General features: G+C 39.5%; 1 protein-coding gene across 4 annotated transcripts in view; it reads left to right on the top strand.

Annotated features, from left to right (window-relative positions):
* Positions 1 to 370: 370 nt before the first annotated feature.
* Positions 371 to 9,640, top strand: part of LOC105197501 (cadherin-87A) — a 216,313-nt gene continuing 207,043 nt past the window's right edge. The window contains exons 1-2 of one of the 4 annotated variants that reach the window (XM_011163907.3): positions 371 to 609; positions 2,935 to 3,098. In XM_011163907.3, coding sequence (XP_011162209.1) covers positions 3,061 to 3,098 — 38 coding nt within the window. In that variant the 5' untranslated portion in view covers positions 371 to 609; positions 2,935 to 3,060. The other 3 variants (XM_039445780.1, XM_039445781.1, XM_039445782.1) reach the window with 3 other exon arrangements.

Genomic DNA, 9,640 nt, shown 5'->3' with positions numbered 1-9,640 from the left:
TATAAGATAAAACGTCACTTATTATTTATCCATAGAGTGTTCATCGAGGAAACTAATTCTAAAATTTTAATTTCTATTCCTAATATCTAATATTCCTCCAGTGTGCGCAGGGCTTTAATGTATCTTTGTTGCACAAAAAATTAAAAGATAGAAAAAAAAATTAAAGATACGTTACTTACGATAGTGCGTAATGACGACGGCTCTAACCGTGCATGTATGCGTGGCGCGCCCGTGCGGTGGCGTCGTCTGGTGAGTTTGACGCGAAGTTATCGCGGTCCCCGTCAACAGATTCTCGATGAGCTCCGCTCGCCTGGACGGCGAGGTAGCTTGAGGGGACGGAGGAGAAGAAGCGCCCGTGCCATTGGGTGAGCGCGAGCGAAACGGAGCGAGGGTCGGAGCTGCTCCCGCCTTCCCCACTCCTGCGACCGCGACGGTGCAGCGCTTGGAGTGAAGTCGCAGTCGCCTTTCACGGGTACGTCGGTCGGGTTGGTCGGTCGGTCGTTCGTGCGGTCGGTCGGTCGCCCGAGCGGGGCTTGGAGCAGCGTACACGTTCGCGATCGCGCTCTCTCGTCGCAGTCGTTCCGGGTATCACGCCGTTATCCCGCACCGGTGAGTCCTTCGGCAAGAGCCGGCTGCTGCGACACGCAACACGCGCGCGCGCACGCACACGCGCGCAGAGGTAGACGCGTTACCTCTCGTCTACGTCCTTGCGATCCGGGCGCGCACTCGGCTCGCGGTGACAGGTAGCGTGGTACAGGAGAGTGTGCATCTCGTGGTAGGACGCGCGTCCTGCCATCTCGTCCTTGCATTTCATCGAGAGAGAGAGAGAGAGAGAGAGAGAGAGAGAGAAATTGAGAAGGTAGACGAGTACGTGCGTGCGTGCGCGCGCGCGTTAGTTGTTTCAAAAACGCGCACCGCCCTGAAGGTTGCCGCGTCCGTTCGGTCCACCCTGTTGTTGTCGGCGTCAAGTTGCCGGTACGTCGCGTCGTCTGCATCCGAATTGAAGGAACGCGCGCGCGCGTCACCGTTTTTCCTACCGGCGATCCTTTTCTACGCTCGCGATCAGTGCCAGCCGCGTGCGGAATTTGCATCCGAGAGTTCAAGGAAGGAGCACGCCGCCGTGCCGGTCGGTCCCCTTTCCTTTCTCGTCCGTCTCGCTCGACCTCGCGCGTCGCCGTTCACACCGTTCGACGTGCTTTCGCACGGGACGACGAGATCACCCGTTGGACCCGGATTCGGTTTACGTCACGTTATTCAGGTGATGCCGCTTGTTATTTTGAAGGCGCGCCACGGCAATTTTTGAACAGTTTTACGACGGAACGAAAAAATCCTGATAATCCTTTTCGTTTCCCTGCGCTTGCGTTAAAATATGTTGACGCTCGATTCCTTAGACAACTTATCGGAATTAGCAGCCAAAGAATATGTAATAATGTTCGAAGTATTGTAATTAATCTTTCGTGATTTAACTGGGGATTCGAAGATCCACGTAAATTTGCAATTTTGAATCAGTCTGCCTCAAATTCGAACAAGTGTATGAAAAGTGACAAACTTTTGAGATTAAACAATTGTGAAATCTGTGTATTTTAGAATATAGGTTAGAAACCTTTTCCAAAAGATTGGACTAATTTATGACATTCATCAGGAAGTAAATGGAAAAAAAAAAAATAGTTTGGCGTAATACTTGATGAGAAGGATTATTTTATTATTTCTGATACATTGCCAATCTAATTTCTCCATTGTTAAAGTAAATAACGCAAAAATTCTTTCGTTAACCGCGCACTGCCGACATTATTTTTCTCGTAAAGCCGTGCGACGTAATTATTCATTACTGCAACGATTAAATATCTTCTATTGAATTCAACGAATGCGAGATGCAAGTTCCGAAGTGCCGATAAAGCTTCCTCTCTATCGGATTGGGGAGCGATAAATATTTTGCGTTACACCGTGACGAGATCTGCTCGGTCGTGTTTAACGACATCCATTTTGGTGTTTAACGACATCCATTTTGATATTTTTTTTTTGTGCAAAAGTATTTACGGAGTGGTAATATTTGATATCCGCGTTATTTGACTTTGTTACTTTGATGTCTCGCGTAATGAATCAGTTTATCTGTACAGTCGATAAACTCCAGTTAATTACGCCCACAAACTCGAATGATTAATTATTAATTACTCCGAGCCAGTAAAGATTAACGAACGCGTGCGTGCAATTATGGTCGCGTCCGAGTACCAATGGGGGGGAAACGTAATTGCGAACGCCTACCTTCGCGCATAACGACCTGAGTAAATCATGGTACACCGGGTCTTCGCTTTAATTGACTCGAGCTTTCAGGAACGTAATCGAAAGCAAAGTTAACTCGATCAAAGTGCAATTTCTTTTGTCCCTCGATCAAGCGCCGTATCACGCGCGCGTCTGACATATCGCACGATGAATTGAGCTTATTCGACGGATGCTTATTTGATTTAAATTAGAGATACGAGGTCGGGTAAACGAACGAGCATCGGCGATCGGTATTTCATAGGCTGTGTTCGCGTAGCATGCTATTAGCGCTATCGTGTCGTTTTATCCTTATTCTACGTCTAATGATCGATAAAGATAGAATGACGGAATAGCGCCGATAGCGCACTTCCCGAACGCAATCATACGAAGAAGAAAGGAAAGAAGGGAAAGGAAATACGCGCGGGAGGGACGCGAAGCGACATCGCGCGTCCGCGAGGCGAGCGAGTTTGGATTCGTATTCCCTGAAGTTCGCGCGCGATATAAACACAGCGGCTAACTTCCGACCGAGCGAAGATCGCCATTGCGCGCCAAGACGCGACGCGTGACGCGGTGACGTTCGGAATTCGTGTGCACGGATCGGCGGGCACGCGTTTCGTTTCCTTGATCCGGGTCGAACGAAGCCCGCTCGAGAGAAACGTCTTCTGCTTCGTTCAGGTTGGTGTGCGCGTCATCGCCGCCGTCGCCGCCGCCGCCGCCGTCGGGTTCCTGGCATGGAGTGATCTGCTCGCCGCCGTGAGTCTTCCCACGCGTGCTGCACGACCAGCCCAGGATTCTTCGAGGATGACGGGCAGACACGCGGAACGAGCCGTCGCCGCTCGGTGAGTACCTTACCTACCTATCTACCTTCTCTTTTCGCGAAGCGAAGCGACGGCATTTTATATACGTTTCAAGGCTTGCGCTCAAAGATTCGTTCGTTTTAGCTGCGCTCACGTTCTTGCACTTTTTGCACTAGAAATTAGGAAAGCCGTCTGGATTTAATTCTCGGAAGTGTAAGAGAAAATGGAGGAGGTAGCAATCAAACGTACGGATTTGCAGAAAGACGTAGATACAAGGTGAACGTAAGAGAGAGAGAGAGAGAAAGAGGGAGAGAAAATAGCTGAGCTATGAATTTCAGATTCCTTCTTTTACTCTTGCGTTCTTGGTATGAAAGAAATTTCATGCGTCTGCACTCGACGAGTGTAATTGCGTAGATCGAGTGTAAACGCATGAATTCTTTTTATGTACTTGTACATATATAAAAATGTGTAAAATATGTTTAAAATATATTTTATTTATAAAAAATACATATAGAAGAGAAGGTGATATTATGGCAACAAATTTAAATTTTATACCATAACTGTGTTAATAACTTTGTTAATCAATATTTTAAATTAAAAATGATAATATATTCATCAAAGTGTTTTTTTAATAGATTCTCAAAGTTGTGACATACTTATTACATTGAATATTATTTATAAAAATGTAGCGACACTGCAAATGGGTCGAAGAGGAACAGGGGTGGTAATATACTCACCACAAGAATAAGTTTAAAAAATAGTTTTATTTATGTATAAAAAGGACAGTGTTTCGTTGTAAAAATATATTTATTCAAGATAAAAAGAAAACACTGCAGAATATGTGCAAATGTATGTACATACAAATAAGCGTTCCGCGTTCAGACTGTTAATAGAAGACTAGTTATAGAAAATCTATGACACATGTAATCTATAGATTTAGTAGTAAAACTACAATTAATTTATCGAATAATTATTTCGATATGCAAACTTTGAAAAAGAAGCCATATTAGGCTTGTCATTACTCTCACGTTATCAAAATTCTATGTTATTGTTTAATTCTACATAATTCGAAATGTGTACAGTCAAATAAAAAGATAGAAAACGAAGAAACACTCGAGTATACATACATTCGTGTAACAATATGTTCAAGTTTAAAAAGAATGAGAAAGTATGTGTATAAAGGACAATTTGGCTAAAGTACAGATCTAAAAATAATTATGTTGAACTATTTAAAAAATTGTAACAGATGTTTAATTTGGTTGCTAAAATGTCAAAATTGTTTGCAGCAGTATTTATCATCCTGTTTGATTGTCCTGCATAATTATATTTGATGGCCCAATATAAAATTATTTTCTGATCTGTATCAAACTAAAATTTTAAATACTGCAATAAAATTGTTCTTTTCGTATAATTAAATGCTAAAATATACTTTAAAAATATTTTGAAATTAAAGTAAAAATGTCTCGTAACAAATGTCGGTTACTGTGTATTGGCACATTAAAGTCACTACTTAACAGCATTAAACAAATTGTTCTACCAGTAATTACAAGAATTTGTCATCTAACAATGGAGATAATACGAAAAGTCATAATGTTTACATGGCTTATAATACCACTTTCTTATATATATATATATGTATATAGTAATAAATATATTCTATTCTTATTTTATACATGTCTAAAGAAAGGAAAATTTGAAATTTATATGTACATATATAATCGCTTTAATTTTACTATTATAATTTTACTGCTATAAATCTGCACTCTAATTTTATTATTGATTGCAATTTCATAAATAAGTAGAAAGAATACAGTATCAAAATAGTTTTAATGTCAAATTATTTAAAATTAATAGCTTCTGAGTTGTACAAGATTAAAAATGTGAGGCTTTTTGACGAATTAAATTTTACAGAACTAAATAGAGAGAAGGTTTATTCTTTATTTAATTTCGTAAAATAGATTTTGCTTTATTAAATAGATTTCAGGTTAACATTAGTTTCAGAAATGTCCAATATCGGTTAACGATCACTCGATTTTCTCGTTGAAATGAAATTTATTTTAAGCTTGTCAGATATTTAACTAATAATAAGTCAAGTTTATGGTAGAGAGAGAGTATTGGATGCATATTAAAATTAATTTTTAGATAGATTAATTCTTTCCGTTTTTAATTTCAAAAATATATGAGTTTGACACCGAATTGCGTTCTGTATCTGTGTTAATTAATCTTCCTCATTATACAGAGTTTTCAACCTGCATATTAATATTTCTGTACCATTTAATTTTGTAAAGCGGAAAAAGAAAATATGTATCCAAATTGTAAAATACTGCATATATGTACAAAAAAATTTTATTGGCACAAAGCTAAATTAGATAAAAAAAAAAAAAATTTAAATTCCCCATCCGAATGTTTCCATACACAAGATAATGAATAATTGAAAGTCCATTCGCGAATAATCTTTGGCGTTAACAATGATTGTTAAATAATATCTGGAATATTGCTACCGCGAATATAATAAATCCGATATTCTATTTTAGTTTTAACGATATAAATTTCTTTTTGAGCAGTTAATATAATTATGATATAACGGCGTATGTTTTTTAATAATCTTTTGCAACGTAATAGCCCGTTTTATCGGTATTTTTTTCACCGGTCATTTTCAGTTATTAGCTTGGCAAATTGAAAATGTCCCCGCTGTAATATTACGCGCGTGCAGTTTTGAACTTTTTATAGCGCCGAGTCTTATCCGAACTCTAACCGTGCAGTCTAATGATCTTGTGCAAGAGCACCTTTTGAAAATGCGCACCTACCCACTCGACAGAATCTTGTTTACACAAGCACACGGGGGGTGGGAGAGGGGGGGGGAGGGGGAGGAGGCGTAATATCGTTAATGTAAACTTTCGCCGGTCACGAACGCCTTACTCAATTCGGCTTGTTTTCGCGCGCACGCGGATGTAACACTTCGCTGGGAGCAATTACGGAACTCGCGGTCTAAGTTCGCCTTCGCGAGCAGTCGCGATAATGAACCGAGATCGCCGTGCGGTCTCCTGATGCAACATTGTGTATACGCTACCATTTGGAGAGCCCCGTTTCGCGCGCTAACCCTTGAAATAGTGTAACCAGAGGCGTGGTATATAAGGTGTTCTTGTTCTGCCATAATTACTGTTTCATTCCTCTGTGCCTAATGATTTATCAAGTAATTGTTCAAATCAGTTTTGCAGAAACTTTGAACTGGTATACCGTTGAAAAAGTAGCGAGATTTTTCGCGACGCTCGTACGTGTGCAACGCGCGTTATTATTGTTAAATTTCAGAGGTTTTTTTCCTTCACCTTATACTCGAAGGTACACCATGTACATATATGAAAACAAAATATTCCGCGCAGTGCAAACTCGATTAACACTTCAAAAAATTTATCGCGTTTTAATGGAAATAAACAATCGGCGATCATCTCGTCGCGCGCGGTTAATTAGATAAAATAACACAGGAGCGCGTACATCGTTCAGTCGTTCTTTTTTACGCTCGTGGATTTTACATTTTATATACAAGGAGGAGGAAGAAGCATCCAAATATTTACCCGGCCGTATTTCGGCGGTATGCTCGCCGAGGTAAAAGCAAAGTTATACAGGGTTATTGCAGCGGCGCAATATTCTGTGCCGTGGCGTATTGTTTGCCGATCGCGTCCTCGTTTACCACCCATTGATTTTAAAACACGCGTAAACGGCGCGGCGGGCGCCATCGGCACTGGCCGATTTTTCGGCCCTTGAGCAACGGTGCGACGCACTCCACGAGACAAATACGGAAAATCGACGATATCGCAGTATTTTTTTAACTCTTCCGTACTGTTCCACGTCCTGTAAAAGCACCATTGAAGAATCGATTTTTTTTCCACGCGATTTTCGTCGTTTCGACGAAAACGGTTTTTAATCAATTTTGCGACTCTTCATCGATCGTTCCTGCACGGAAAGAATAATTTTACTGCGACATTTAAGAATTTAGTTGAATACTCGTCAGAAAATAATTTTATTTCTTAATTTATATCCAGCTAGATTCTTAATATAATAATTTTATTTTAACAGCATTTAAGAAAATTTACCTCAATTTTATTTTCAGATCTAGCTAATTTCTTAGATGCTATTAAACCGTCAAAATAATTATGTAGAACACTCAGCGAAAATGCTGCTGTAAACAATTTTGACAATCAAGTTAAATATCCAATGTAATTGTTTAAATGGTTTAACATAATTATTTTCATATTTGTTTTGCAGTAAAATTGATCTTTTCGTAAATGTTCCTCGTCCTGAAAGCATTACTGAAAAATCGATTTTTCCTTGCGATTTTAGTCTTTCCAACAAAAACGAAATTAATTTTAATTGACTTTGCGAATCTAGCCTTTATCAGCTATTTCTGCGCCAGAAGAACAATTTTTTTGCAGCATCTACATTGAAAAAAAAATTCAAATCAAGTATCAAATCAGTAATTATATTCTTTTATATAAGCAAGAGTATAAAATCTTGAAAGAATTTGATAATTTTAAATGGACATAACTTACTTACGCGAAAAATTTGATTTTCTCATGAAATTTTTTCAAGATTTTATACTCTTACTTATACATATATGAGAATATGATTGTTGAGTTGATAATAATTTTTTTTCTCTATGAAATCTTAGCTACATACAGATCAGAAAATAATGTTATCTAAATAAATTCTTTAGATAATTATGTGGAACGCTTAAGCGTGATAATGTTGCTGCAAACAGTTTTGTCATTCCAAGTTAAACATTTTCTATCATTTTTTAAACGGTTCAACATAATTATTTTCAGATCTGTATTTCAGCAAAATTGATCTTCAGGTGTGACGTCTTTTATCTTTTTTTCTACTTCTTCGCGAATAAAATTCCGCACAAGGAAGTAGTGCCAAATGTACTTTCTAAATGTTCTTAAAATCAAGAGATACTGTTACGTGAAACCTTTGTGTTTTTTATAATTTCTTTCAAGTTTGACACAATTTCTATCAATTTAAACGGACACGGGTTTTTTGGCTGCACTTCGTTTCCTGCCGTCTTTCTTTCATGCGGAAGAGAAAGAATGGAACCTCGCACGTAAAATAACCAGGATGCGGGCGGGTTAAAAAGTGTTGCACCACAGGCTTGCGAACGTTATTGCTACGTTGTTGTTCCTTTTCACGCGACCGCCTGGCATAATAGTTGCGTCCTGCGAACGTGTGAAAGTCACCGCGAATTAAAAACGGAGCAGAGTCGGAAGCGAGATCGCATGCTATGGAAAACGTGCGTGCGAGCGAGCGGATTTGCTTTCGATATTCATTGTTGCCATTGCGCTTCGAGGGAACGCGGGCGCATATCGTTTTATAAAGCCTTAGGAAAGGCTTTCCGTGGAGAGGTGCATCGGCGCGCATCCGCGAGGCAATAATCGTTTCCCGAGGAAGGAGAAGAGTGCTTCAAGCGGAAAGTTGCCGGCACATTTTTCATTAAGCGCGCGAATCCTCGAATTTAATTGAAACCGAATATCACGGCGGGACTTTAAATTTTTGTCCTCTCCGCGTTGCCTCTCTTTTGTCCCCTTCTTTTTCCTTGCGACGCGAGTCTTGGTCTAATAAATTTATTGAAGGAATCTCTCTCTCTTTTTCTCTCTCGCAAATTCGAATTGTCGCTTTAACTTGAATATAATAACTTTTTCTTCTCGATGAGCAGAACCAGACTTGACGATATTTAAATGATTTAATGACAACGTAATACATGAAATCCTATTAGTCGGTTACGTACAAGATGACTTTGCTTATTCGCAAGTGACATTTCAAATGAACTTTTCAAGTCTCAAAATTTATGCAAATTACTTCTCAATTATTTCTGCGTGCGATTTATTATTATTATAATCACCATCAGACGAGAATCGAAAGGTCACATTTTTCTGTCGTATTTTTTTACGTTTATTGTTATATTTATACAATTTCGAATTCTCTTCGTCGGTTTCGTTATTACGTGAGTCATTCGGTGTTGGCGAAAAAGTTTCGCGTTGAGACATCTTTCATTGGACTCCGATCTATCTTGTATCGACTTGTAATACCGAGGCGAGCTGGTATATTCCGCGTAATCTGAATACCGGTACTCGCGGCACGCAAGGTCGACCGCCGATCGTCATCGAGGTGCTGGCGAACGCCAGGCGGTGAAAGTCTATTCCACATGGAAGGGATCTCCTGGCCGTGTTCATGCAGGAACGAGCACGGAATCGTTCTCGGAACGAAAGTCCCGGGTCTATGGGTCGGGTAACTTCGACCGGTCTACTGCGAAAGAGTTGCGACTACTCGAAACGTGAAGTTTTTCAATGCAAGTGATGAGAGTCACGGAGCTGATGCGTTTTCCAGAATATCGTTGTTAGAATAGAATTTAAACTCCCAAAGAGATAATTTTTGATGTAGAAGAGAAGGTAGTATTATGGACATCCATTTACATTTTATTCACTAACTTTATTAATGATTAATATTTTACAATTGAAACTTAACGATTATATTCATTAAAATGTTGTTTAATAGATTCTAGATTCAAAGATGTGAAATATTTATTACTTAGG

This window comes from Solenopsis invicta, chromosome 2 (assembly GCF_016802725.1).
Source record: "Solenopsis invicta isolate M01_SB chromosome 2, UNIL_Sinv_3.0, whole genome shotgun sequence".
NCBI lineage: Eukaryota > Metazoa > Arthropoda > Insecta > Hymenoptera > Formicidae > Solenopsis > Solenopsis invicta.
Note: the sequence above shows the minus strand (reverse complement) of the source record. Positions and strands in the feature narration are given on the sequence as shown.